Source organism: Cuculus canorus, chromosome 12, assembly GCF_017976375.1.
Source record: "Cuculus canorus isolate bCucCan1 chromosome 12, bCucCan1.pri, whole genome shotgun sequence".
Lineage (NCBI taxonomy): Eukaryota > Metazoa > Chordata > Aves > Cuculiformes > Cuculidae > Cuculus > Cuculus canorus.
The window spans coordinates 546,368-574,184 of record NC_071412.1 but is presented as its reverse complement, the minus strand read 5'-3'; the positions used below and the strand labels follow the sequence as shown (position 1 = coordinate 574,184).

Sequence of the window (27,817 nt, the reverse complement as noted above, 5' to 3'; positions counted from 1 at the left end):
GTCAAGCCTCTTCGTGTTCGCTGCTCCTAGAAAGCCAGAGAAGGAGCAGGGATATTTAGCCCAGGTTTCCTAGTTAAGCCATCAACCAGTTAAACAAGATCTCCCATTCCAGGCACACAGAATCCTGGTATGGTTTTGGTTGGAAGGGACCTCAAAACCCATCCAATTGCATCCCCTGCCACGGGCAGAAACACCTTCCGCTGCATCAGGGGGCTCCACAATGTCCCTGGGCAACACTCGTGTTCACAGAAACTGAACTTCATGCTGGGAGCCTGGCAAGCTGACACCAGGCAGGCAGGGACTCAGGCAGGGAGCAGGAGAGGTGCCAGAGGCAGGAGAGCTGCCTGTGCCCCCCTGGACTCCAAGGAATCATCCAGGAGCAGACACAGCCCAAGGAGCAGCGCAGACATTACTCAGCAAATCGCCCTGAACAACTCATAGCTCGGAAAAAAAATGCAACCTGCGATCATGTGCGAGTGGGGGGGGGGGAGGGGGGAGCAACTCCGCTGATCACTCGGTATGAATTATTCAACAAAAAGGGAAGCGGGTGGCAAACACGGCAGCAATTTGTGTAGAAGCGGGGTAAGTTACCACCAGCACTCAGCCCCCTCCATGGCCACCCCGGGGCTGTGGTCCCAGCAGCGCAGCCCCCGGGGCTCTCCCACCCAGCACGAGTGTAGCCTGTGTGCAGCCCTGCCCGCGTCCAGCCCTGCCTGTGTCCAGTTCTGCCACCGGAGCAAACCACAGGCAGCCCTGCCCGTGTCCAGCCCTGCCCGTGTCCAGCTCTGCCGCTGCGCTCCTCTTCAGACAAGCAGCCAAAGGGGAGACAGATCCTGCATCACTGTGCTCGTTCCTCCTGGATGGGAGCAGAGCTGGAGCATCTCCCACTCTCCTGACACCTGGAAGCTGGTGACTTTGGGCTGGTGGAGCAGGAAAGCAAGCTCTCCGATCTGAACATCTGCAAGGAAAGGTTAATCATGCTCTCCAGTCGGGTTTAGCCTCAGCTGCACCACAGCCAGTGGGCAGGACAGCCTGGCACTGCGGCCGGGGCTGTGGCAGACGGACCACAATGTCCAAGTAGTGCACATGGATGAGCAAGAGTCGCTCGCAGGTGAGAGGGTTGGCTCCTCAGCACTTGGTGCCAACACTCTCTAATTGAGAGGGGAGATACCAGGCAGGGTAACTGTAGTCTGGAGAGGTTGTGCGGGAATGCCAGCAGCCCGCTTCTTCCAGCACAGCCGTCTCTCTCCATGCAGCAGCTCACACTGGGAAGAAGAGAATCCCCCATTTTGAAACAGCCCCCACCAAATCTTGCCACGAAGCTGCTGGTGGATCAATCACCTCCCAGGACATGACCAGCCCAGGCACCCAGGGAAAGCCCACACGTGGGAGATGTGGCCCCTCCAGCCCGGCTCCCAAGTGGGGCCACCACACCGAGGGGCATTTCTACCATCTCCACTGGTAGTGAGGCCGCAGCTTTTGTCCCCGGTGACCCAACTGCCTGACCCCAGCCTGGAGAAGTGAAGACTCAAGGGAGACATTAGAGCAGCTTCCAGGACCAAAAAGGGCTCTAAGAAAGCTGGTGAGGGAATCTTGATCAGGGAGTGCAGGGACATCATGAGAGGGAACGGTTTTCAGCTGAAAGAGGGAACATTTAAGTTAGATATTAGGAAGAAATTTATTACTGAGGGCAGGGAGGCCCTGGCCCAGGCTGCCCAGAGCGGTGGTGGCTGCCCCATCCCTGGAGGTGCCCGAGGCCAGGTTGGATGGGGCTTGGAGCCCCTGATCCAGTGGGAGGTGTCCCTGTCCATGGCAGGGGATGGGACTGGATGGACTTTGAGGTCCCTCCCAACCTAATCGTTCCATAATTCCATGATCTCCAATGCCCTGAGACCTTCCCTCTTCCCTATTCCCTCCCTTCTTGTGGCTGCTTTTTACCCGTCCCGGCACGCCCGCATCACTTTGCCCTGGGATGCTGCTTTCTCTGTTGCTGGAGAACAACCCCCACTCCCGGCATCTGCTCATCCTGCCAAGGCAACTTGTCTGGTTCTAAATTTATTTCTCAAGCATAGCTTTTCTACAAATAATCTGGTGTGCGTGCGTGCGTCTGAAAATGAATGGACAAACATATACATTATCAGGGCTTGCACGACTGATTCAGGGGCTCCTGAGCAGCCCCTGCTTTACCAGAGCCACGGGAGATAAGGTTCTCCTAAACGCTTGCTAATATAATAAACTCTATTTCATTTTTCTGCTAGCTCTGATTATTACTGTTATTATCACCTTTTACCAAGAAGGCTGCAATTTTAGCTTGTATTTTAGTGATCACAAGAGAAATTTCCCCCGATGATACTCCAGTCTAGGTGAGTGCTATGACAAATACCGCTACAGGCAGAGGCAGCCGGCTCAGTTACAGAGCCATGTGTGACCTAACGTTTATTGTGTATTAGTGACCATGCCCCCACCTTCCACCCAATTACCTGTTTCTGCCAGGGCTGCTCCTAAAGAGCTGATCTTCTCAGCAGGCAGAGAGTAAAATGGGCTGGAGTCTGCAGAAAAGCATGTTTCTGCCTGACTGAGGGGTTTAGAGACCAGAGAGGTCAGCCCAGGGAGCGCAGAAGAGCACCGGACCTGGAAATTCTCACTGACAGAGGCCGGGGAACAAAGGTCCTGAGCAGCACGCCAGGATTCCAGCCTCCCCTGCACAGCACAGAGCACCTGAGCACCCCAGGTGATGGGCACTCAGACCACAGAGTGGTCAACACCAGATGGGACCTCAGGGCATCTCTAATTGGAGAGCAGGTGGGCTCAGAGCAGTTTGCTCACGGCTGAGTCCCACTGGCTCTGGAGACCATGAAGAAAGACAGCAGAGCCTCTGTGGGAAGCCGCTTGCCAGGGCGGGATGACACTCACAGTGACACCCAGGGACCGTAACACCCACGGGACACACAGCACCATGGCGGGCGCAGGGGCACTGGTGGCGTACGTGCACCAGAGAGCACCCACTCCAGTGCCTGGGCACACATGGGCAGCAGGAAAAATGTGTGGCACAGCTCCCCACCCCACGTGGGCGCGCACACCTGCACGGACACGATGCAAACCCTGGTGCAAACCACCCCTGCACGTGGGCACACGTGGACATGGACATAGGGACATGGAGACACACATGGGGATGCAGTCCCTCAGAGGGACATCCACACAAAACACCCCCACAGGTGGGCAGCCGGCACACACCCACGCGTGAACACAGGGACACACACCTGGGGACACACCTTGCACACCCCTAGGGACATCCACGCACTGACACACCAGCATGGACACGGGCACAGACATCCCTGACGTCTTCACACCTTGCACACACAAAGTCACCCCAAGGGCACCAGCACGCACCCAGCATCCCCCCCACCCCGATCCCCACCTCCCCACACGGGTGGGCACAGACATTGACGCAGCTCACACTGCTGCACATGGACACGCTCCCTGCACCCTGCGGGCAGGGACAGGGACCCCGCTGCACCAGGACCCCCTGCCCCACTGCTCCCTGCACCCCGGCAAGGACAGGGACCCCCCGCACCCAGAGCCACCCACACCCTAACAGGGACAGGGACCCCCGCACCCAGAGCCACCCACACTCTGCAAGGAGAGGGACCCCCGCACCCGGGCAGGGACAGAGACCCCCGCACCCAGAGCCCCCCACACTCTGCAAGGACAGGGACCCCCGCACCCTGCAGGGACAGAGACCCCCGCACCCAGAGCCCCCCACACCCTGCAAGGACAGGCACCCCCGCACCCCGGCAGGGACAGGGACCCCCGCACCCAGAGCCCCCCACACCCTGCAAGGACAGGGACCCCCGCACCCGGGCAGGGACAGGAACCCACCAGCATCTAGAGCCCCCCACACCCTGCAAGGACAGGGACCCCCGCACCCAAAGCCCCCCACATCCTGCAAGGACAGGGACCCCCGCACCACAGCAGGGACAGGGACTCCCCCGCACCCTGCACGGACGGGGACCCCCGCACCCTCCCCGCCCCACCGGGGGCGGATGCGCCGCCCCCTCCCCGCGCAGCACCGGGAGCACCGGGTGACGCAGCCGCCCGGAGCGCTCATCAGGCACCGGCACCGGGCACCGGGCTGCAGGTAACGGGGCGGGGGGAGGCCCCCCAGCAGCATTTCGGACAGGGGCCGGGGGGGGAGGGCACCTGCCCCGGGGTCCCCGTTCTGCCCCTGGGATCCCCGCAGCCGAGCGTGCCCGGACCCCCGGGCGGGACCCTCCGGTGGCACCGCGGAGCGCGCCCGGCGCGGGGACCCCGGGGAGGCGGCACGGGAGCAACTCGAGAGCGAGCCGCGGGCTCCCCGAGGGGAAGGGGCCGTGGGCAGCGCGGGGATGCGGCTGCGGGGACGGGGGCCACAGCACCTGCGCCTTTGGGGAGACTGGGGGTGACACCACGGTGCGAGAACTTACAGAGGTCCCGGAGCTGCAGCATCTCTGCATCTGCCGGGACCCACAGCAACCCCGCATCCTCCGGGAGATGCATCCCTGCATCCTCCAGGACCCACAGCAACCCCGCATCCTCCAGGAGATGCATCCCTGCATCCTCCAGGACCCACAGCATCCCCGCGTTCTCCAGGAGATGCACCCCTGCATCCCCCAGGACCCACAGCAACCCCACGTCCTCTGGGACCCACAGCATCCCTGTTTCCTCTGGGACCCACAGCAACCCCACATCCTCTGGGACACACAGCAACCCCATATCCTCCAGGAGATGCAACCCCACATCCTCCAGGACCCACAGCATCCCCACATCCTTCAGGAGATGCATCCCTGCATCCTCCAGGGCCCACACAACCCCACATCCTCTGGGACCCACAGCATCCCTACATCCTTTGGGACCCACAGCAACCCCACATCCTCTAGGAGATGCATCCCCACGTCCTCCAGGACCCACAGTAACCCCACATCCTCTGGAAGATGCATCCCTGCATCCTCCGGGACCCACAACATCCCTGCATCCTCCGGGACACCCAGCAACCCCACATCCTCCGGTGCTTGGGCTAGTGGGCTAGAGCGGAGCAGCTGGTGCTCAGCACAGAGAGGCTTTGGGCGAGACCTGAGGAGTAGAGGCTGCCAAACGCTCTGGAGTGAGCCAGGCGGGCTCAGAGGGTCCCTCACAGGCGGCGATGCTCCAGGGAAGGGCTGGCCATGGCCAAAGGAGTGGAAACTGCTGCTGCAGCTGAACAGGCAGCAAAGGGCAACGAGAGCGTGGGGCAAGGAAGTGGCAGGGTCCCCGGACGCACTGGCTGAAGGTCTGTCTCTGTGCTTCTGTGATATTTCCATGGTGCTGGGCATCTGCTGGTCCCCCCAGCACAGCTCCAAGCTGCTCACTCTGCCTTGTGCATGCAGATCTCGGAGCTACAGGGGGTGGGCGTTGCTCCTCAAGGCCACGAGGCACTCAGGTTGCATACCATGGCTGTGAAGCATGCACAGGAGCCTTACCTGGCTGAGTTTCCCCTGCCAGCCCAGGGCAGGCAGTGGTAGGGAGGCACTTGCCAGCAGAGACGACGCCTGTTGATCCTCCTGAGCCAGTCCTGCTGCAGAGACCGCTGTGAGTGGAAACTGCTCTTGCAGCGCTCTCCTACACAAGTGGCTCACACCACCATTAAAGCAGCTTGTGGTTACAGACAGTGTGACCGCAGCTGCTTCACATTTCCTTCGGCACTGAGGAAGCAAAGATCTTGGCTCCAGCCCAAGAAGCCATGGGAGATGCTCATACCATCTCCAGTGGGCTCTGCGTTACAGCTCAAGAGACCTAGACGACACGGTGGAAACCAGCTCGGTATCAGGACTGTTCTGATGTCTCTGGCACCTGGGGAAACCAGCTCCATCTAGGCAAATAGCAGCACAGCCACCAGGGAAGCAGCACTGGAAAAGAGCAAGGCGAGAAGATCTGAGATATATCAGCAGCAAGGGCAGAGACGCTCTGCAAGGGGAGAGGAGCCGTAAGCTGAGGGTGACCACCGAGAGACCTCATCAGCAGGGCAGGGGCAGCGCACAGCAGGTCCCATCAGCAGCCGTCACCGGGCCAAGGCAAGGCAGCAGCTCAGGTCCCGGGGTAAGGAGAGAAGCCCAATGAACACGTCTGCTCTGACAGGCATGGATGGAGCCTCAGACACCTTCACAGGTCAAACCAGGACTGGGATCATGGAAAAAAATGCCATGCATCCTAAAGATGAGATTACTGAGAGGGAGCCAATACCGTAAAGCAAACGCATGGTACAGCTGTGAGAAGGCAGGGCTGAGGCATCTCCCAGCCGGCAAAGAGCAGCTCTGTCTCCCCGGGAGATCTCTGAGCGTATCAAGCCTTTCCTCCTGCTGCTGCTTTCCTGCCTTGCACCCTGGTCACCCCACGGACAGCAGAGACCCCGTGTGCAAGGAAGGGGCTGTGGTGCTGCCCACGGGCAAGGGTTTGGCTTGGGGGGTGTTCCTAGGGCCGTGGACGGGTGGATGTGGTCAGAGATGCAGTGGGATGTGGAGCAGTGCTGACAGCGTGAGAGTCCAGGTAAGCGGGGCAGAGGCGAGAGCCAGGGCTGAGGAGCAAGCTTCACCTCTCCTTCACGGTTCCCTCCACAGCTGCCAGCCGACACTGTCCTGGCCCACCAGTAGCAGCAGCTGGTGCCATGGATGAGGTGATGGACCTGGAGATGGGGGGGAACTCTCTCCTGAAGGCAGTGTGGCTCGGCCGGCTCCGCCTGACCCGACTGCTGCTGGAAGGGGGGGCTTACATCAACGAGAGCAACGAGAAAGGGGAGACGGCCCTGATGGTGGCCTGTATCACCACGCACGTTGACCAGCAGAGCATTAACAAGACCAAGATGGTGAAGTACCTGCTGGACAACAGAGCTGACCCCAACATCCAGGACAAGTCTGGGAAGACAGCTCTCATGCACGCCTGCATCCGCGGCGCCGGGAGGGACGTGGTGTCCCTGCTGCTGGAGAATGGGGCAGACCCCAGCCTGGAGGACCACTCGGGAGCATCAGCCCTGGTCCACGCCATCAATGCTGATGACAAGGATGTGCTGCAGCACCTCCTGAATGCCTGCAAAGCCAAAGGCAAGGAGGTGATCATTATCACCATGGACAAATCAGCCTCTGGCACCAAGACCACCAAGCAGTACCTGAACGTTCCGCCCTCACTGGAGTTCAAGGAGAGAGGCCCCCCTGAGGCATGCTCAGCACCCTCCAGCGCCCACCCAAAACCTCCCGCATCGGCACCTTCCCCTGCTGAGAAGGAGAGCAGCACCTTCAGCTCGCATTCATTGCACCCTGGGGACCTCAATCCACCCTCTCCGGGCCAGAGAGCGGGCACGGCCAGGAGAGCCCGCCTGCGCCAGCTGAAGCGCCTGCGCTCAGAGCCCTGGGGTCTGGTCGCTCCCTCGGTGCTGGCGGCCTCTGCGCACCGCGATGACATGGGCGTCTGCGCGGACGATGAGGTGATCATGGGCATCTGTGACCTCTCGCTCTCCAAGAAGGCTCCCCTCACCCGGAGCAGCAGCAGCAAGAGCAAGGACCCCTCTCTCTTCCCCCTGGTAGACGAGCAGGCTCTGAGGACACCTACAGCCCCCGGGCCACTGGCAAGGAAAGCAGGCTACGAGAAGAGCCAGGCCACCCACCAGCGCCTGCCGCGGAGGAGCACGGTTCCTGAGGAGCCGGAAAGCATCAACACCACTGGCTCGGCCACGGCGCTGGATGCACTGCACTGGCGGAGGCTGGGCAATGAGCTCTACGACTGTGAACCTCAGCTCTCTGGTGTCCCCAGCCCAGCCGAGGTGGGGAAGGCGCCGTCAGAGAGGAGGAGGCTCAGCGGGTCCCACCTGGCCTTGCTGGATGGCTCACGGGAGTCCCTGGACAGCCTTGCCAGCTCGTCACCCGGCACCGTCCGGCGCCGACCCCCTGGGCTGCTGGAGAGGCGAGGGTCTGGGACGCTGCTGCTGGACCACATCTCCCACACGAGGCCGGGATATCTGCCCCCCTTGAATGTGAACCCAAATCCCCCAATCCCCGACATTGGCTCCAGCAGCAAAACCTCCTCCCCACTCACTGCTGGCTTCAAGTCCCTGGTCCCCATTGCTCCAAGCTCTCCCAGGTGGGGTGACTTGAGAGCCAAAAGGAAGCTTCTCCGGAGACACTCCATGCAGGCAGAGCAGATGCGGCAGCTCTCCGATTTCGAGGAGATAGCAGCCCAGTAGCCGTGTCCCCGTTTGCTCCCCGGGAGGGTGACAAGAGCCGTGCCCTCCCTGCAGAAATGTGAAAGTTCCCACGTGGAGCAGTCACTTGTCCCTAGGGAAGCGCTGGTGGCTGTGAGGGTCAGACCTGTGCCCAGGGTGGGAATCAGGAGGCGGAATCCGCTCCCACTCAGCAGAGCTGTAAGGAGAGACCACCGGCATCCAGCCCAAACAGCTCAAGTCTTTCTGGTTCTTCATTCCCTTTGGACTTTCCCCTAGGAGCAGTCACCTCTGAGGCCAATCCCAGCCCTTCTGAGATCATCAGGCATCGCACAAAGGCTCTTCCTGCCTGCAATTAACTTATTCCTCAGTATTTCCAGTCCACTTTTCTTCTGTCCTGCTCGTTCCAGCACAGAAACCCTTCCGGAGCCCTACGCCAGCGAGCCGTGGGGCTGTGTTTGTGGGGTGCCTACCAGGACGGCAAGGAGTTCCCATCCCTCCCCGCTGGTTGCATCAGTACCCTCGCTGTGCTGGAGAGGGAGACAATTCTCCACCTCGGAGATGCCGAGCATTTTGGAACTCCAGAGGCTGAGCCAACCGGTTCGTGCTGCCATCCTGTGCCTCCAGTGCCTCTGGGTCGGAACGGATCTGTCCCTGTCTCTGAGGCGACCAAGGTCCAGGGGCATTTCCCACCACACCCAGCAACTCCAAGCACTGGATTCCTGAGCAGGGAGCACTCCCAGTTGCTCTGCCTGGGAAGCTTCTGCAAGGATGGAGGAGCAAGGACACCAAATTGGCAAGTGGCACGTGCTGAGCGTCAAGGGCTTGTCCCAGCAGGGAAAGGACCTCTCTCCTGCTGACCCTGCTACAACAAGGGCAGATGGGACCTGGGACTGCTGCTGAGCGAGGGAGGGTGCCTGGATGCGGGCAGGAGGAGGGGGCAGCTGCGGGACGGGGCTGCGTGGCACTGGTGTCTGCAGCAGCGCTCTGCTCAGCACCGTCCCTGTGCAGTCAGAGTCCAAGCCAGCAAACACGTCCACATGGCTGGAGCTGGGGATGCAACTGCGATTCCTCCCCAGTGCACAGGGATGTGGGCATCCAGCTCCACAGACGGGACCGTGGGGTGCCCAGCCCTGTAGATGGGACCATGGGGTGCCCAGCCCTGCAGACGGGACCGTGGGGCGCCCAGCCCCACAGATGGGACCATGGGGTGCCCAGCTCCGCAGATGGGACCATGGGGCGCCCAGCCCTGCAGACGGGACCATGGGGTGCCCAGCCCCGCAGATGGGACCATGGGGCGCCCAGCCCTGCAGATGGGACCATGGGGCGCCCAGCCCCACCGATGGGACCATGGGGCGCCCAGCCCTGCAGACGGGACCATGGGGTGCCCAGCCCTGCAGACGGGACCGTGGGGCACCCAGCCCTGCAGATAGGACCGTGGGGCATGGGGCGCCCAGCCCTGCAGACGGGACCATGGGGTGCCCAGCCCTGCAGATGGGACCATGGGGTGCCCAGCCCCGCAGATGGGACCATGGGGTGCCCAGCCCTGCAGATGGGACCGTGGGGCGCCCAGCCCTGCAGACGGGACCATGGGGTGCCCAGCCCTGCAGATAGGACCGTGGGGCACCCAGCCCTGCAGATGGGACCATGGGGCACCCCACTGCAGGACTGGGCCTGCAGCAGCAGCACGTGGCAGCATCATAGCATCAGGGCAGCAGACCTTGGCCTGCCACCCCCCTCCTCATCCGCACCCGCTCAGCCCCATCCCCAGCCAGGCAGCGGCCGGCGGTGGGGAGCGTTCCTTGCCCCATGCTCAGTTGGGACTGTGGGCTGGATGTGCACCGTAGCTGCCACGACTCACAGGCATCCGTCTGTCCTTCCCTCCAGTGACGAGCTGGTTCCTTGCCCAGGGCATCATCCTCTTTCTTCAGGATGTTGCAAAACCTTGTGCAGTTCCTGCGTGGAGCAGCACCCCGAGCTGGGTTTAACTGCACGGGAATGTTCTCTGCAAGGGCACTGGAGATGTAAATGTGCTGTTTAGAGCAAAGGTGGGCTTATATTTTTACAGCCTTAAAGTTTATACTTTCTGTGGGTTGAATGTCTTATAGATTGAATTTCAGGCATATTTTCCCTATAGTGATGACGTTTGTCTTCTGGTTTTAGAGTGCGGAATTTTAAATCCTATAGTTCATGGAATGGTTTGGGCTGGAAGGGACCTCAAAGCCCATCCAGTTCCAACCTCTGCCGTGGTCAGGGACACCTCCCATTGGATCAGGGACACTTCCCACTGGATTGGAGGCTCCAAGCCCCATCCAACCTGGCCTTGAATCCCTCCAGGGATGGGGCAGCCACCACTTCTCTGGGCAGCCTGGGCCAGGGCCTCCCTACCTTCACAGCAAAACATTTCTTCCCAAAATCCCATCTCAATTCAGTTCACCTTTTCCATTTCTTTCTAAATATCCTGCTATTTGTCTAAGTGACGTTGGATGCCTTCATCCATTGACCGGTCGGTGCCCGCAGGCTCTGCACTGCACTGGCGAGCACGGGGAGCGCTTCCCTGCGGGAATATCCAAACGAATGGATTGAAACACGTGTGTGCGTGGCTGGCGTCAGCGGGATGGCGTCATGGAACAGCGCAGGCTTTTTATATGATGAGTTCATTAATAAAGAGCTCGGCGGTGGCCAGAGGGTCCCACGGCACTGGCCACACACGGGGGCCTCCTGGGGTGCAGGGGGACCCGGGGGGGAGGGAAGGGGGTCTGGGGTGGCTTGCAGGGGTTGGGGGGGGGCAGGGACCTCAGGGAAGCTCCAGAGGATGCGAAGGGGGGGACTGGTGGAGCGCAGGGGGCTCGGGGGGGGGGGGGGGGGGGGGGGGGGGGGGGGGGGGGGGGGGGGTTCCAGCAGGGTCCTGGGGATGGGGAGCATCAGGGAGACCAGGGAGATCCAGTGTGGCTCGGGGTGGACTGGAGGAACTCGGGGTCCCAGGGGTGTCTGATAGGGTCCAACGGGCAGGGAGCAGGGCTAGGCAGGGACGGAGGGGATCGGAGGAGCCCGGGGGGGCTCGGGGGGGGGGGGGTCTGGCAGGGTCCGGGGGGGGTCACCAGGGAGACCAGAGAGGTCCGAGGCAGCAGGGAGGGGGGCGGGCAGGTGGACTGGAGGAACCCAGCGGGACTTGGGGGGGTCCGGCACGGTCCTGGGGCGGGGAGGGGGGCACTGGGGGGTCCGGAGGCGGGGAGGGGCATCCAGGGGCACCCAAGGGGGCTCGGGGGTCCCAGCTGGGTTCGGGGGGGGGGTGGGAGGGGGGCACCGGGGAGACCAGGGAGGTCCGGGGCAGCAGAGGGGGTGCAAAGGCATGGAGGGGGGGGGGATCGGGGTGTATCGGGGGGGTCCCGGGAGTGTTCGGCAGGGTCTGGGGGGTGGGGAGGGGGGCACCGGGGGGATGAGGGAGGTCCGGGGCAGCTCCGGGGGTGGGGGGGCAAAAGCGATTTGGGGGGACCGGAGGAACCTCGGGGGCTCGTGAGTGTCTGATAGGGTCTGGGGGCGTGGAGGGAGGTACCGGGGGGGACAAAGGAGGCGCGGGGAGGCGGGGGGGGGGGCGTGTAAAGGCACGGACGAGGGGGATCGGAGGAGCCCGGGGAAGGCTCGAGGGATCCCAGGGAGGTCGATAGGGTGTGGAGGCGGAAAGGGGGACACCGGGGGGCTCCGGGGCGGCTCGGGGGGTGGGGGGGTCCGGGGGGCGGTGCAGCGCCCGGGGCCGCCCTCAACGGAAGCGATGCCGGTGCCGGGCGGGCGCCACGTCAGGCGGGGCGGGGCGGGGATGGGGACCGGGATGCGGGCAGGGATGGCGGTGCCGGTGCCGGTGCCGGGGCTGGTGCTGGTGCTGGTGCTGGTGCTGGGCGCGCTGCGGGCGGGCGGCACCGAGCTGACCTTCGAGCTGCCCGACAGCGCCAAGCAGTGCTTCCACCAGGAGCTCGAGCGCGGCCTCAAGTTCACGCTGGACTACCAGGTACTGCCCTGCCCATCGCCCTCTGTCCGCACCCTCTGCTCGTGCTCCCCTACCCGCGCCTTGCGAGCATCCCTACCCTTGCCTGGGTCCCCCCTGCCCGTACCCCAGCCTGCACCCCTGACCCTGCTTGTGCCCATCACCCCCTGACCCTGCTCCCCTGCCTGTGCCCTTGCCTGTGTCTCCCTGCCCGTGCTCCCCTCCTCACGCCGTGCCCCCTGCCCACGCTTCTGCCTCTGCTTTTGCCCGTCACTCTCTGCCTGCATCCACTGCCCGTGTCCCCGCTCAAGCCCACGTTTCCCTCCTTATGCCTTGCCCATACCCCTGCCTATGCCCCTGCTCCCCTCCTCATACCCTGCCTGTGCCCCTCTGCTCCTGCCCACACCCCACAGAGACCCAGAGGTGCTGCAGCTGCACCTCTCCCGTGCACCTCCCAGCTCCCCATGTGCGGCACCGGGAGCCGTTCCCAGCCCTGGCCCCATGCCCAGCAGTGCCCACCTCAGAGATTGTACTGGGATGTGCCCACAGCAGCCCCTGACCCAGCCATCAGGGCTGTCCCCCTGTCCAGACACCCCCTGAGCTCCAGGTGCTGTGGGGCACAGCTTCCCTGGGGGCCTGGTGTTGGGTCCCATGGCTCGTGGTCGTGGGCACGGTGCCCGCTTGCCATGGGCACGGCTGTGCACACAGGCGTGGGGCCGTGCGGAGCGGCTTTATGCAGGGCAGGAGGCTCCACCACACAGCTCACCGGGTGCCACCTGCGTCTCCTTGCACAGGTGATCACCGGGGGCCACTACGATGTGGACTGCTACGTGGAGGACCCCAACGGCAGGACCATCTACAAGGAGACCAAGAAGCAGTACGACAGCTTCCCGTACCACACCGAGGTCAAGGGCATCTACACCTTCTGCTTCAGCAACGAGTTCTCCACCTTCTCCCACAAAACCGTCTACTTTGACTTCCAGGTGGGCGACGAGCCACCCATCCTGCCCGACATGAACAACCGCGTCACCGCCCTGACACAGGTGGGTCACTCGGGGGGAAGGTTCTGCTGCAGCTCCCGCTTGCGGCCAAACAGCCCCGCAGGACGGCGGTTGGGGGCTCGTCCTCCTTCCCCTCTGCCAAATGCAGAAGTGCCAACCACCCGCTGCGTGCAGGGCGTGTCCTCCTCCCGGTGGCATAGGCAGGGAGAGGGGGGGGGGCTTTGGGGCAGAATCTCCCCCAGCCTCAACACCCGGGTTCCATCCTGCACCAGGGAAGCGCAGCAAGGCTTTTCCACTCCTTGGTGTGAACCCACAGGGTGCCTGCACCTTGGGCTGGGATCCAACCCTGCCTATGGCCTCCTGTGCCTCGGCGGGGCTCTCAATTACACCCTTCTGCTCACAGCAGGCTCCCCCCCTCCACACAGACTCCAGTGTTGTCCTTCGAGCAGAACCCCTTGGAGCTCGGGGCAGGCAGAGACCCAGCAGCACAGGGTGCTGCTCTCCTGCTCTCAGCTGCCCTGCACAGCCCTTAGCTTGCAAGCGTGCTGCGTCAGGAGCTATGGATCGTGTTTGTGTCCCCAGATGGAGTCTGCCTGTGTCACCATCCACGAGGCTCTGAACACAGTGATCGACTCCCAGACTCACTACCGCCTGCGGGAAGCACAGGACCGGAGCAGAGCCGAAGACCTCAATGGCCGGGTCTCGTACTGGTCAGTCGGGGAAACCCTCATCCTCTTTGTGGTCAGCATTGGGCAAGTGATGCTGCTCAAAAGCTTCTTTACTGAGAAGAGACCTGGCAGCGGCAGGGCGGGCACCTAGAGCTGCAGCCATTGCCCAGACCACGGAGGCAGTGGGCGAGTGGTCGTCTCCTGGGTCACACTTTACCTCTGTCTTCTGCACGGTGCTGCCATGGGGAGGTGGCCCCGTCCCCTCACCCGGCTGGTCTGTTCCTCTTCACCAGCTCCGCCGGGGAAGCAGGTGGGCTCGCTGGGCTGGCATCGACAACGGTCCTTTGCCTGATGCACGGTGCAGCCCTGGCGTCGAGCGAGGCCACTCGCACACCCCCAGCGGGCAGAGAGCTCTGCCCAGGCTGGAGAGGGGACAGAGCAATGGGGACCCACCTCACACCTCCCTCCTGAGCGCTCCTGGCCCGCGCTGTGCCGTCACCTGCAGGAGGGCCAAGGCCGGCAGCAGCACCCCAGGAACCACTGGCTCAAAAAGGGAGGCAAGGTTTCAGCACGGGCTTTTTGCTTGGTGGTTTCCATTGCTTTGCAAGCACCCATCTGCACAGTGAAGTGTTTCCCAGGCCTTTCTCTGCTGTGGGAGCAAGCGACATGCCCCATACAAGATGATATTTTCATATTTACTTGATTCCATGGCTGGCACTTGGCCCCCCATGTGTCTCACCGTGCCTGGCAGACAGTGAGGGCTGGCACAGCTCTGCTCCATGTGAGCTGAGAATGCCCCAACCCTGCCCCAGCAGCAGCAAAGACCTCCTCCCCATGTCCCTGGGACTGCAGCCCCATTCTCTGGAGCCCCACAAGCCAGAGATCCCCGCAAAAGCCCTGGGGAGACCACCCCGTGTGAGCTCTGGGGGTACCAGAGCTCCAGCTGCCACCACCAGCCCTTGAGCGGGCACGGGATCGCTCCTGCGGAGCCAGAGCAGCACCACTGGTGTTCTATTTTGTCATTTCATAATAAACTCCTGCAACCGTGGTTCATGCTGCCGTTCTCAGGCACTGCTCCGGGCTGGACAGCCAGGTACAGCCGCTGCTGAGCTGGCAGCCTCTTCCAGCCCCCAGCACGCTGCAGGCAGGCTCAGCACCTGCTGGGGCGATGCCAGTCTCCCCTCATTCCCAGAGGAGACGCGCTGGTGCAGCCGGGTGCTGCAGCCCTGCCCTGCCACGCAGCCGCTGAACGTGCTGCGGGCACAGGTCCAGTTGTCCCACACCCTAGCAGCGCAAGCAGCTCTCCCGGCCGTCCCTTTGCCAACGCGGCCAGCTTGTGCGCGAGGCCACGCTATCACCAAGGGCGTCCCCACAGGCAAACCCAATGGGCTGGGTCCTTGCCTGGCAGTGGGGACTGAAGAGGGCGAGGGAGCCCAGTGACCACGACAGCGAAGTGGGGAGGCTTGCACAGACACTGTCCTGGCCCCCGCAAACCCCACCTCTGCCAGCAACGCCTCGCCAAGGCCAGGAGAACACCAGGGTTGTACCCCTGAGCCATCCCTCACCGCTGGCATCGATCCTGGCACCGCAGGGAGGGCTCAGAGCAGCTGCTCTGGGAGAGCAAGGGGCGCAGGCACCCACAGCCCCTGCTCGAGGCCTGAGGCTGCAGCTCCCTCCCCAGCCTCTCCCAGCCTAGCAGCTGCACCAGCTCCGGTGGCAGTGCTGGCCTTGGCATAGTTGCCACGCAGCCGGGAGCAGCTGGGCCCCCGTGCCTCGCAACGACCTTCAGCAGGAGCTGAGAGCTCCTGTTTCGAGCAGAGCTGATGGTGGGTGCAAGGTTGCAGGCAGCATGGCACCCTAGGGCTGCTGCCAGCTCCGTGCCACCAGTAGGGACCCGCCCTGTGCCCCACAGGGACAAACAGCCCCAGCAGCCGCTGCAGGGAGGGCAGCACCCAGCCCTGGCTAAGCTGCAGGATGCATTCGGCGCTGTCTCTCCCTCGTGGGAGCGAGCCACGGCGGGGGCAGCCAGGACCCCCTCTGGAGCCCATGGCCAGCGGGCTGGGGCTCCCACACAGCCCATCCCCAGCTGCGCCGGTTCTGGGACCCGAGCCCTGCTCACAGCTGCAATGCAGAGAGGACAGGGGGTGACCATGCGATGCTTTATTGCTGTGCAGGGCTCTGCTCCAGCAGCTGTGCAGAGCTTGGCGGGGGCAGAGAGGGGACCAGGGGCACCCACACACCCCCAGCGGGCAGAGAGCTGTGCCCAGGCTGGCGAGGGGATGGAGCAATGGGGATCCACCCCACTACCCCCTTCCTGAGCACTCCTGCCCCGCGCTGTGCCATCACCCGCAGGAGGGCCAAGGCTGGCAACAGCGTCCCAGTAGCCGCTGGCTCAAAAAGGGAGGCAAGGTTTCAGCGAAGGCTTTTTGCTTGGTGGTTTCCATTGATTTGCAAGCCCCCATCTGCACAGCGAAGCTTTTCTGGAGCCTTCCTCTGCTGTGGGGGCAAGTGGCATGCAGGGCTTGGCAAGTGCGGAGAGGAGACCATGGGCACCCATGCCAGCCCTGCCACCCACAGAGGCTCTTTGGAGCATGGGAAGAGATCATCAGCAACCCCAACCCTGCCAGCCCCACCCTGCCCTTGCTGTCCCTCCTGCCAGCAGCGTCGGAGCTCAGTGAGCGCTGCGGGGCATCCCCGTGGGCACAGGGCCATGCGCTGCTCACAGCGAGCTGCTCTGGCAGGAGCCGGCCCCAGCGGGCACCGGACACCCCTGTGGCCTCAGAACGCACTGCTTCGGTGGCAGCGAGGAGGCCGAGCAGTGGAAGGAGCCAGTGGCTGTCGAGGGCAGCTGGGGCTTGGGGCTGTGCCTGCAGGGGCAACCCCAGCCCTTCCGGAAGGGGATGGTGAAGAGCCCGTAGGTGATGGGATCCAGGCAGGCATTGAAGAGGCCAAAGATGAAGAGGATGTGGGTGAGGGCCGGTGACACTGTCTTCTCCATCACCCGTGGGCAGAACCAGTACCACAGCCCCAGCAGGTAGTAGGGCGTCCAGCAGAGGATAAAGGAGGAGACGATGACCAGGCTCATCTTCAGCATGCGCAGCCGTGCACGCGGGATGTTGTTCCTGGAGCACCGCAGCGACAGGTCCCGAGAGGAAACTGGCACGTGGGCACAGCCCATGAGCATCCACTGCCCTGAGGGAGAGCGTGGGGGTCCCCACAGAGCCCCAGCCAAGGCTTCCCCCTGCTCCCTCCAGCCCAGGGTCCCTGCAAAGCCCCCCGGGCATGGTATGCCACAGCCCGGCACTCACAGAGGCTGGAGCCCATGCGCCGGGAGATCTCCAGGAGGATGCGTGCATAGCAGCAGACCATGATGAGCAGCGGCAGCAGGAAGAGGCAGGTGAAGCCCAGCATGTTGTAGAGGGTCTCATGCCAGGGCTGGGGGAAGTTGCCCCGCGTGGTGCACTGAGTGAAGTTGTGCGGGGGACGAAGGGTGACCGTGTGGAAGAGGAAGAGCTGGAGGCAGAGCAGAGGTGGGATGGCAGCCATCTCACCAAGGGCTGCGCAGTGACAGGGCACCAGCATCCCAAGCCGGGGACCGTTGGAGCCACAGGGTCAGACCCTGCCCCTGCACCAGCTCTGCTCCCCCACTCATGCTGCCACAGCCGCCCCTGTGCTGCCCAGCCCTGCTGCCTCCCCTCACAGCCCTCTCCATCCCCATCCCACAAGGCTCACAGCAGCGCCAGTCCTGGGAGCAATGCCTGGCACAGCCGGCATCCCAGGAGCTGGTACAGGGGCTGAGTGGGCATCCGCTGTGGGGCAGAGGGATGGAGAGATGGAGAGGAGCCCTGTGGACAGGTACCTGCGGCACCGAGAGCCCCGCGCTGAGGAGCCAGGCAATGTAGAGCATGATGCGGTTTCTTCTGCGGGCGCGGGCGATGGCCAGTGGGCGCAGGATGGCGGCCTGCCGATCCAGGCTGATGACAACGGTGACAAAGGCAGAGGCGTACATGGCCAGCAGCCGGAGGTACATGAGCAGGCGGCAGGCCAGGTCGCCCGCCCGCCACTGCAGTGTGATGTTCCAGACAGCGTCGAGCGGCATCACTGCCACTGTCACCAGGAGGTCTGCGGCGGCCAGGTGCAGCAGCAGCAGGTGGATGTGGGAGCGCCGCCCACCCCGCCGCCCGCCTGCCGCCCGCAGCACCGCCAGGTTGCAGCCAGCAGAGAGGGCGAAGAGAGCGAAGGTGACGGCCACACGGGCCTGGGCAGCAGAGGAGAAGGTGGGCAGCCGCAGGGGCTCCTCACCGTCCTCAGCCGAGGGGGTCCAGGCACAGCCACGCTCCGGGGCAATCAGACTGCTGGGGGGCTCCACGCTGGCATTACCCTCTGCCAGGTCCTGGTCCAGGCGGCCCCTTCCTGCCACAACAGGCAGACAGGGAGCGGCAGCCTGCCCAGAGCGGGCCCTGGCGTGGGGGCTCCGGGGAGTCATGCTCAGCACAGGAGATCCTGTCCCCTGGAGTCCTGCTCCCCACAATAGCACCCGCCCCAGCTCACTGTGTTCCCATCTTCAGCTGTTCTCTGCATCCCCACTGCTCCTCCAGAGCCCCCAGTAGCCCCCAGAATCCCCCCCAAACCCCGCAGAGTGGTGAAGGTCCTTGGTACTAAGCAGGGCAGAGGAAAACAATCTCGGGTGACCCCTACCCATGGCATTCCCAAGTTGCTGTCTGCACCCCACTGCTCCTCCAGAGCCCCCAAAGTCCTCCCACCTCCTCAAATGATGGGGGTCCTCAGCACAGAGCAGGGCAGAGGGAAACAGTCTCAGGTGACCCCAACCCACAGCGTTCCTCAGGCCATTCCCGCTGCCAGAGTGCATCCTGGAGCATCCTTCGTGGTCCTGCGTGGTGACAGAGACCCTCCCGAGCCCCCTGGGGACCCAACAGCTCCCTCCCCACCTCACCTCCAGCCAGGGTGTCCTGCCCAGCACCGTCCAGCCAGGCCATGCCAGGACCACAGCTCATGTGCTGCTGGCTCTCCACGCCAAGGGCTTCTGCATCCGTACCAGCAGCGAGCAATGGGAACCAGGGAACGGGGGAGCAGAGCTGGTTCCACTGGTGCCTGCAGCCACCTCTGTGCCTGCTGCTGGGCCACATGCAGCCGGTGGGGTGCCCTTGGCAGCTCAGGTTGCACCTTGACGTAGCCAGCCTGCTTGGAATGGCTTGGTCCTTCACCCCGCACCACCTACACACACACAGAGGTAGGTAAGTGTGCACAGTGCTCTCTCTCACATACACACAGAGATCAAATACATGTTCCTGTCGATGCACACATGCATGAACACACAGCTCTGCCCCAAGGTCTGAGTTCCTCTACTCGCAGGCTGCTCTGTCCTCCTGCTCCCCCTGCTCATCCCAGATCCCATCCCTACAGTGTGGGGCTGGCGTGGCCCCTATTCTGTCCCCCTGTCCTGCTCCCCCTGCCCAGGCTCATCCCAAATCCCACCCTAGCGGCGTGGGGCTGGCGTGGCCTCTGCTCAGCACCTTCTGGGGTCGCCTGCCCCAGGACCCTCTCCGGCTCAGCCCCCCAAGTTGTTGCTCAAGGCAGGGAGTTGGGTGAGGAGCTGGGCAGAGGGAGAAGCCCCGCAGCCATGGGAGGGAGCCCCACAGCCAGAGGGTGCCCCAGCCCCAGGCAAGGGCCGGGCATCAGGCTGCACGAAGGCTCCTCGCTTTGGGGTGCATCATTTTGGGGGGACCCTGAGATCCACATGTCCCTTCTCCCAGCCCTGCCTCTCCCAGGCTCCCCCAGCCTGTGGCTGTCCCCAGTGCCGCAGCGTGTCCCCATGGCCAGAATATGTCCTCAAGTCCCCTGAGCCCTGGGGACTGCAGTCTGGGGGAGGGCAGGGGGGCTGCTTTGCATCTCAAAGGCTTCAACCCCCTGGCAGAGGGAATTAACGTTATTAGCAAGTCATTTCACAGATAAGTGGGGCTCATTAGCCCCGCAGCCCCGGCCCCAGGGCTCCCCTAGCGTGTTAGCACCCGCCTGTCAGACCCCACCGCGGTCCCTGTGATGGAGCCCCCCGACCCTCGCCGGCCCCACATCCCGCAGGGAGCGCTGCGGGGGCTGTGGGGCACAGCGGCCGCCCTGGAGCCCCCTGCAGTGCCCCCCGCCTGGAGGGTCTCCAGCCCCACACACCCCTGCTGCTGCACCCCACTTGAGCCCCGCGCTGGGGGGCTCTCAGGCACGGGGGTGCAGGCGATGCTCAGCTCGCACTGAGCCCCGAGGCCGCATCCGGAGGGTGCAGGTGCCCTCCACCCCTCCCCCGCTGAGGGACAGGCCCCAAGCTGGAGGTGTGTGTCCTGATACCTCCCTCAATCTCTTTCCCAGATGCTGCCCAGACCCTGCAGCTGTGTCCTTATGTCCCCAGGCCCTGCAGCTGCATCCCGCGGTCCCCAGACCCTGCCAGTGTGTCCTGCAGTCCTCAGCCCCTGCAGCTGCATCCCATGGTCCTCAACCCCTGCAGCTGCATCCCATGGTCCTCAGCCCCTGCAGCTGCACCCCGCAGTCCCCAGCCCCTGCAGCCCAACAAGGCAGTCCTGGACCCATGCCAGAAGCCCTGCCCACGCCTGCCAGGATGGCAGGATGGCAGCCCATGGCCTGCTCTGCTGCAGAGCAGGAGTTTCACCAGCCTCTCCCAGTCCCAAACCTTCTCCCGCAGCTGACACAATGGCCCAGGCATGCTGCACCCATCCCACGCCTGCTCCTGACAAGGGGACAGCCACATGGTGACACACGGATGGGGCACAAGGGTTTATTTATGTACAGTCACAGCTGCCCCAGCACGTCCTGCTCCAGGCTCACACACCCCCCAGCAGTCCAAGGGGGCACACGCGTGTTCCGGGTTGCAGGCATCCGGATGGTGCATCCTGTGGCTGCGTCACACCGGGGAGCTGGGGTCTCATCTGGGTCAGTCCTGGGGCTGTGGTGGGAGCAGAGCCTCCAAGAGAGAGAGCAGGTCCGCAGAGAGCTCCTGAGGATGACAAGGGTGGGTGAGAGGGAGACAGGCCAGGGCAGGGGGGCAGGGGGGAGCAGGAATGGAGGCTGACAGACCCCCACCCTCCAGGAGGGCTCCCAGTCAGGGACAGGCAGGACCACAGCCTCAGCTCCATCTCAGTTGATGGGACCCCAACAAACACAAAGGATTGTGGCACCAGGGAGGGTCAGAGCAGGTCAGGGGATCACAGGCACCCACTGCAGGGAGGAGGGGAGGACACCTCTCCCTTCCCAACCCTAAACAAGGCTGCTGTGACCCCCAAACCAGTCCCTGCATGGCCCCAGGCTGAGGGCTGGGGGGGCTCTGAGCTCACAGGGGGGGCTAAGCCTGCAAGGAACACCCGGGCTCCCCTGGAACTCTGACAGCGCACGTACCTGGGTGACCGTCCCTGCATCCGTGAACTCCGGCAGCATCAGTCCCGCGTCCAGGATGGTGTCACTGGGGAGGGGGGGCCCTGCCCCTGCGCAGCGAGGGGGGGTCAACCAGGAGGATGCGTTGGAGGCAACAGCCCCGTGCAGTTCTGGGAGGGTCCCCATCACAGGGAGGTACGGGGGTGACCCCCAAGCTTCTGCCTCCATGCCAGGAGCCCCAAGCACCTCTGGGGGGGTCCCCGCAGCAGGAGTGTAGGGAGGTGACGTCCAGGCCCCTCTCTCCACATCAGGAACCCTATGCAGCTCTGGGGAGGTCCCCGCAGCAGGGTCACAGGCAGGTGACCCCCAGGGCCCTGTCCCCACGTCAGGAACCCCGTGCAGCTCCAGGGGGGTCCCCACCATAGGGGGTGACCCCCAGCCCACAGCGCTGGGGGACGGAGCGCCCCGCGGGGTTGGTGGGCGCAGGCGGGGGTCGGGGGTCTGGCAGCACCCCAGGCCCTGGGGGCAGAGAGGGCAGTGCCGGGGGGCTGCCCCCCGCCTTCGCTGCGCCAGCGCCTCCTCGCTGAGCCCCAGCAGGGCGGAGAGGTGGGCGATGTAGCGGATGGCGAGGCGCAGGGTCTCGATCTTGGTCAGGCTCTGCCCGGCGGGTGCCAGCGCGGGGGGCAGGTAGTGCCGCAGCCGCAGCAGGGCCTGTGCCAACCGCCGCATCCGCAGCTTCTCCCGCTCGCTGGCGCTCTGCCGCGGGCCCCCAGGACCCCCGCACCGGGCCCTCTTCTTGCCCCCGGGCCCGCGGTGGGGCCCGCAGGCAGCCGCAGGGGACGCGAGGCCGCAGGAGCCCGGTGAGGCTGCGGGCGAGCTGCTGCTGTAGCCCTCGGGGTCGGGGGGGCCGCGGAAGCCCCAGTCCCGCAGCAGAGCCGCCGTGGGGGCTCCGGGAGCTGCCGCCTGGGCCATGGCTGTGGGGCCGTGTGCCGGGACCCTCGGACGCCCCGGCTTTATGCGGGGACCGAGGTGTGAAGTGGCACCTTCGCGGCCGGCATCAGCAGCACTTCAAAGGCCGGGGGCGAGGGCAGCGGCTTTGAACAGGCGGGTGACGAATTTTACCCCAGCGGTGTGAGGCTGCTGTGAGCTGCCCACCCCCTGGCACCCCTCAGCCCCCACCCTCACTGTGAGGAGGGGGCTTGGGCTCCACGCAGGGGCTGCGATGATGTCGGCTGTGGGGTCTGCAGGGGGTTCTGCGGGGGGGGGGGGGGGGAGTCTGCCCGGGTGTTCACGCACCCACCAGGAGCAGCCTCGGTGCCCAGCATGGGTCTGCAGGACCCCGTGTCCCCCACTCTGGAGACTGCCCCCACACCCAGCCCTTGCAGCCCCCGCAGCCCCCACAGCTCACCCCCAGCCCGTGCAGCTCCTGCAGCGTCTCTCTCGCAGCCCCCCCGCAACCCTCTGCTGCTCCCATGGCACCCTCACAACTCTCTTTGCAGCCCCCACAGACTCACTGCGGCCCCACAGCCCCCATTGCAACCCCACAGCCCCCATTGCAACCCCACAGCCCCCATTGCAGCCCCACTGCGGAGGGGCGGCCGGGGGGGGCCGGAGGGGGGGCTGGGAGGGGCTCCCTCGCCGCGTTCCCAGGCCCCCGCAGATGTCGGTGCCGGCGGGTGCGAAGGTTTCCAGGGAAACCCGGCCCCGCCGAGGCACGGAAAACACATCAGGGACAGGGCGTGGGGCCGGGCTCCTCCACCGTGCCCCCCCCGGGCCCGGGACTCCAGTTTGCAGGGGGGGAACGGGATCCCCACAGCGGGGGGAGCAGCCCCGGGGGCAGATCCAGGGCACGGTGCCCGCAGTGGGGCACGAGGCTGGCTGTGGGGCACGGATCCAGGCTTAGGGCACAGCCCCATCAGGGGGGCACACAGCCGACGGGGGGGCACGGGGCCAGCAGTGGGATGGAGGTGCAGCTGTGGGGCTCAGCACCAGCAATGGGGCAGAGCACCATCAGTGGGGCACAGGGCCAGCAATGGGGCACAGGGCTAGCAATGGGGCAGAGGGTTAGGTGTGGGGCACAGGGCCGTCAGTGGGGGCACAGGGCTGACTGTGGGGCACGGGGCCAGTATTGGGTTGAGGTGCAGCTGTGGGGCTCAGCACCAGCAATGGGACACAGCAGCAGCAATGGGGCACGGGGCCGTCAGTGGGGCATAGGGCCATCAGTGGGGCATAGGGCCATCAGTGTAGCACAGCACCAACTGTGGGGCACAGGGCCAACTGTGAGGCACAGCACCAGCAATAGGGCACAGGGCTGACTGTGGGGCATGGGGCCAGCAGTGGGGCACAGTACCAGCAATGGGGCACAGGGCCAGCTGTGGGACACAGGGTCAGAAGCGGGGCACAGCACCAGCAATGGGGCACAGGGCCACCAATGGGTCACGAGGCCAGCAATGGGGCACGAGGCCAGCAGTGGGGTGCAGGTCCAGCTGCTCCCCAGGGAAGAGCTGGTGCCCTGGCGGATGAGCTGGCTCCTCCCTGCACGTGGGCTGGCATTGCCCAGTGTTGCATGGCGCTTGTTCATTTTTCCTTCCTAACACAGCGAAGGAAATAATAATCTGCTTATCCTCGGCACCAGCTGCTTCTTCCACTGTGCCCGCCAGAGCCAAGCTCAACGCTCAGCGCCATGGCAGGCCCTGTGCTCTGCGGGGACCCTGGGCAGGGGCATTGCTGACATCGCAAATCTCCATTGTGCAGGTGTCGCAGGGCCCTGAGCAGCCAGTGGTGCAGTGGCTGTGGGATCAAGTTGTCCCCTGCCATGGTCCCTTGTGCCACCAAACCTGCCATGGCACCAAGCCCCAGTGCTGCCCAGAGCCACATGCCCCCCAAGGCATCACACATGAAGCCCAGCTCCTGGGTGAGCCCAGCTCCCGGCACCCACGTCGCCTGCCAGGCACCATGAGGATGTTGACACCATGAGGACATTGGCACCAACCTGGCTGTTATCTGCCTCTGCCGCTGCAGACACGGCACAAACCTGCCAGAGCTCGGTGCGTCACCTCCTCCACCTGGAAGAAGTATTGCGCTGCCACCCCATCCGAGGTGTGAGGGCACCGGTGCCAGCCTGGATCCGCAGCACATCTCAGGGTGCACAGATGTCCAGCACCATCGCAGAGCCCTTCTCGGGGCTGGCGGCAGCAGTGGGGGTCTGGCAGTTTGGCAGGGAGCTCTGTGGGTGCCCTGCACCCAGCGGCACAGCCTGGTCCACGGCGCCTTCCCCGCACCCCTCGGGCTGCGCTCATCCCACTGCCTCCATTCCCAGGCTCCCTCCCGGGTCTCATTAGCTGATGAGCTCCCTGGTAATGAGTTCTGCGGCCCCGCTGAGCAGCCACTTCCCAGCTCCCTCTGTGTTTAGACAAGTGCTGGAGCACGGTTAGGCCGTGACAGCGCTGGCTGTGGGGTCAGAGCCTTCCTGGGGGTGATGGAGTCCTGCCACATCCCTCCTGTCTGTGCTCTGGAACGTGGTCACAGGGACCAGGCATGGACGTGGTGAGAGCACTGGCAGAGCTGCAGAGCCTCCTGATGGTGCCACTGGCCAAAGCTGGCCAAAGCCCTCTCCAGGTGGCTCAGACTCGTGTCCTCAGGAGCTGCCAGCCCTCCCACTAAGGGGGTTCTGCTGGGCCCTCCCCATGACTCCATGCTGCCCCCCCGACCCACCATCCCTACTCTGGCACCTCCCCACGGCACCATGTGCCCCCTTGGACCCACCATTGCTCTTGGGCACCTCCCGGGCTCCTGGCCCTGGCCGTGGGGCAGGGACAGTGGGCAGGGATGGTGCCCAGGTGTGTTCCGCACCCCCCAGCCCACACACAGACAGGGTCCCCTGCCCTGGAGCCCCCTAAAGGGCTCAGCACCCCCCACAGCCCTGCCTTGGGGACCCCAACCCTGGGTCTGGGGTTTGTGCAAGTGGCAAGAGCAGCACAGAGCCTTTCAGCTCCATGCAGGGGGAACAGCCGGGTGGGCACCCCTAAACACTCAGGCCGTGCCTCCTGCTTCTGCAGGGCAGGCCAGGAGCTGCATCCCACGGGGTCAGAGAGAGCGAGGCAGCGTGAAGGGGTGCAGGGACATCTCCTGGGTTGGGAACACACAGGTCCCTCCACCAGCGCACCAGGCTGGCAGACACGTCCCTGCAGCCCCCTGCCCCTCCAGGAGGCTGGATGGAGCTGGGAGAGCACCCAGGGCGCCCAGTCCTGGGTCTGGGAACTGGGCAGAGGGCACGGGAGGTGTGGGGACACCGTCGGGTGGCGGGGCTGGCTGCTCGGAGTCCCAGCACTGCAAGGTCAAGTCCCCACTGCCCCCGGCCTGGCAGAGCCACCGTGCAGGGCGAAGGGGCTCTGGCAGGACTGGCCAGCACATTAGCATCTCTCACGACCGTGTGAATTGGTCCCTGCACACTTCCCAGCGCCGGGCAGCACCAATTAAGGACCAGAGGAGTCAGAACTGACACCTTTGCAAATGGGTCCAGCATTCCCAGGCTCCCAGCCGGCCCCAGCCCGGCTCTGTAGGTTTTGACACCTCCAGGCGGTCACAAAGGTGTCAGCTGCACTCCCGCCCCCATAAAGCCTGGGCTGCCCGGGGACCCCCAGATGCAAGTGGCAGAGCATACCCAGCCATGGCCGGACTCCCAGCCCCGCTTCTGCCCCAAGGGGTGCAGCCTCTGATGGGCCACGTAATGCCGCGGGATCGAGATAGGGGCCTCGCCAATGCCGCATCTCCAACCGCTTCTGCCGAGCCCCCCGGCACATCCCCATGTCCCCCGCGGGGCCGGCAGCATGGACGTGGGGACAAATTGGGGCGATGTGGGGGACTGGGGGTTCCAGGGCAGTGTAGGGGTCCTGGGGGCCCGCGGCAGAGCGCCAGCGAGCGGGAGAAGCTGCGGATGCGGCGGTTGGCACAGGCGCTGCTGAGGCTGCGGCACTACCTGCCCCCCGCGCTGGCACCCGCCGGGCAGAGCCTGACCAAGATCGAGACCCTGCGCCTCGCCATCCGCTACATCGCCCACCTCTCAGCCCTGCTGGGGCTCAGCGAGGAGGAGCTGGTGCAGCGGAGGCGGGGGGCAGCCCCCCGGCACTGCCCCCTCTGCCCCCAGGGCCTGGGGTGCTGCCAGACCCCCGACCCCCACCTGTGCCCACCAACCCCGCTGGGCGCTCTATCCACCAGCGCTGTGGGCTGGGGGTCACCCCCTATGGTGGGGACCCCCCTGGAGCTGCACAGGGTTCCTGGCGTGGGGATGGGGGCATTGGGGTCACCCCTGTGCACCCCTACTGCAGGGACCGTCCCAGAGGTGCTTGAGGTTCTGAACACCGGGACAGCAGCCTGGGGGTCACCCTCCTACAGTCCTGCTGTGGGGACCCCCCCCCCGGAGCTGCATAGGACTCCTGGCTACATCTCGGCATCATCACCATTGTGCCACCTCGGAGCAGTGACCGTGCTGGAGCCCCCCCAGAGATGCACCACAGCCACTGGGGTGGCTTTCTCCTGCTGCTTGGAGTCTGCAGCCCCCCTCCAGCCTCCCTGGGCAGGACTGATGGACATGCAGCTGCCCGGAACCCCCGCATGCAGCTCCCAGCTGCCTGCACACCACCAGGTACCCACAGCCCCCTCCCCAGCTTCGGCATCCCCCACCCTCCTGGGCAATGGGGCCAGGGGAGAGCCCGAGGGGGGGCGTCAGCAACTCCCCCTGCACACCACGGCCGGGGGCTCTGCCTGGGCTGGGGGGCACCACATGCTGCATGCTGAGCCGAGACTTGGGGTGGGGGGCACGGGGTGCAGGGTGGGGAGCAAGGCACTACCTAATACAACTTATTCTGCACAGCTCAGCAGCCCAGCAGCGCCGGACATGCTCGTTTCCTCTGCCCCACGCGCAGCCCCCATCCTGCCTGGCTGCCCCCCAGCACGGCTCTGGGGGTGGTGGAGCTGATCCTGCATGGTGGTGCGGCCGTACCACAGAGCCACGCCGGATGGACACCAGGGACACCTCATTAAAGCTGCTGGGCACTGCTGCACCCCAACTCGTTACTGCGTGACCCAGCTCGCTGCGTCCTGGGCTCCCCCATACACATCCACGTGGGGGCTCAGTGCCTCCCAGCCCACCCTCCAGCTCCCAGATGTCCCTGGAGCTGGGGTGACAGGGCGACCCAGCACCCGGGGGCTTCCCTAGCCCTGCCGGAAGGGCAGCTCCCACCGAACCGATCCTTGTGCCCAAACCATCCATCTCTGTCCCTTCAGGGAGCTGGGTACCTGTGGGGGACAGACCTCGAGGGGCCCAGGCAGCTCAGAGAAGCCCCCTGTCCCAACCCCACAGGGTCCACCCACAGGGGAGGGGTACGGAGCCCCCCAGCCCCGGTGCAGTGGGCACACCAGGCGCTGTGCGGGTGCAGGAGGCCTCAGCAGGAGAGCTCGCACACAGCCGTCAGACGGAGGGGCCGAGGGGCTGGCGTCAGCACAGCCCCCAGAGCCACTTAACACCAGGCTCCTAACGGCCCGGGGGGCT

General features: G+C 64.7%; 4 protein-coding genes across 4 annotated transcripts; 2 read left to right on the top strand and 2 right to left on the bottom strand.

Moving 5' to 3' along the window:
• Positions 1-4,035: 4,035 nt before the first annotated feature.
• ANKRD34C (ankyrin repeat domain 34C) lies at positions 4,036-9,093 on the top strand. Its single transcript, XM_054077098.1, has 2 exons — positions 4,036-4,138; positions 6,630-9,093. The coding sequence occupies exon 2, from the start codon at positions 6,677-6,679 to the stop codon at positions 8,243-8,245; it is 1,569 nt and encodes a 522-aa protein (XP_053933073.1). The 5' UTR covers positions 4,036-4,138; positions 6,630-6,676; the 3' UTR covers positions 8,246-9,093.
• A 2,900-nt stretch (positions 9,094-11,993) lies between these two features.
• TMED3 (transmembrane p24 trafficking protein 3) lies at positions 11,994-14,914 on the top strand. Its single transcript, XM_009557667.2, has 3 exons — positions 11,994-12,227; positions 12,998-13,246; positions 13,787-14,914. The coding sequence occupies exons 1-3, from the start codon at positions 11,994-11,996 to the stop codon at positions 14,021-14,023; spliced, it is 720 nt and encodes a 239-aa protein (XP_009555962.2). The 3' UTR covers positions 14,024-14,914.
• A 1,677-nt stretch (positions 14,915-16,591) lies between these two features.
• On the bottom strand, positions 16,592-19,019 carry LOC104056439 (gonadotropin-releasing hormone II receptor). The gene is made up of 4 exons (XM_054077783.1): positions 18,827-19,019; positions 17,732-18,285; positions 17,181-17,385; positions 16,592-17,028 (listed from the first exon to the last, which is right to left on the bottom strand). Exons 1-4 carry the CDS (start codon positions 19,017-19,019, stop codon positions 16,592-16,594), a joined length of 1,389 nt encoding a protein of 462 aa, XP_053933758.1.
• A 1,772-nt stretch (positions 19,020-20,791) lies between these two features.
• LOC104056440 (mesoderm posterior protein 1) lies at positions 20,792-22,311 on the bottom strand. Its single transcript, XM_054077967.1, has 3 exons — positions 21,574-22,311; positions 21,292-21,513; positions 20,792-20,893 (listed from the first exon to the last, which is right to left on the bottom strand). The coding sequence occupies exons 1-3, from the start codon at positions 22,237-22,239 to the stop codon at positions 20,831-20,833; spliced, it is 951 nt and encodes a 316-aa protein (XP_053933942.1). The 5' UTR covers positions 22,240-22,311; the 3' UTR covers positions 20,792-20,830.
• Positions 22,312-27,817: the final 5,506 nt, after the last annotated feature.

Excerpts from the sequence above, each read along its gene's own strand:
- ANKRD34C (XM_054077098.1), top strand. The coding sequence starts at position 6,677 with ATGGATGAGGTGATGGACCTGGAGATGGGGGGGAACTCTCTCCTGAAG.
- LOC104056439 (XM_054077783.1), bottom strand. The coding sequence starts at position 19,019 with ATGTGGCCCAGCAGCAGGCACAGAGGTGGCTGCAGGCACCAGTGGAAC. Across the intron at positions 18,286-18,826 it reads GCAGGACACCCTGGCTGGAG|GAAGGGGCCGCCTGGACCAG; the intron begins GTGAGGTGGGGA and ends CTGTTGTGGCAG. Across the intron at positions 17,386-17,731 it reads CGGGGCTCTCGGTGCCGCAG|CTCTTCCTCTTCCACACGGT; the intron begins GTACCTGTCCAC and ends CTCTGCCTCCAG.
- LOC104056440 (XM_054077967.1), bottom strand. The coding sequence starts at position 22,239 with ATGGCCCAGGCGGCAGCTCCCGGAGCCCCCACGGCGGCTCTGCTGCGG. Across the intron at positions 21,514-21,573 it reads AGCTGCATAGGGTTCCTGAT|GTGCTTGGGGCTCCTGGCAT; the intron begins GTGGAGAGAGGG and ends ACCCCCCCAGAG. Across the intron at positions 20,894-21,291 it reads ATGCAGGGACGGTCACCCAG|GAGCTCTCTGCGGACCTGCT; the intron begins GTACGTGCGCTG and ends TGTCATCCTCAG.
- TMED3 (XM_009557667.2), top strand. The coding sequence starts at position 11,994 with ATGCCGGTGCCGGGCGGGCGCCACGTCAGGCGGGGCGGGGCGGGGATG. Across the intron at positions 12,228-12,997 it reads AGTTCACGCTGGACTACCAG|GTGATCACCGGGGGCCACTA; the intron begins GTACTGCCCTGC and ends CTCCTTGCACAG. Across the intron at positions 13,247-13,786 it reads GCGTCACCGCCCTGACACAG|ATGGAGTCTGCCTGTGTCAC; the intron begins GTGGGTCACTCG and ends TTGTGTCCCCAG.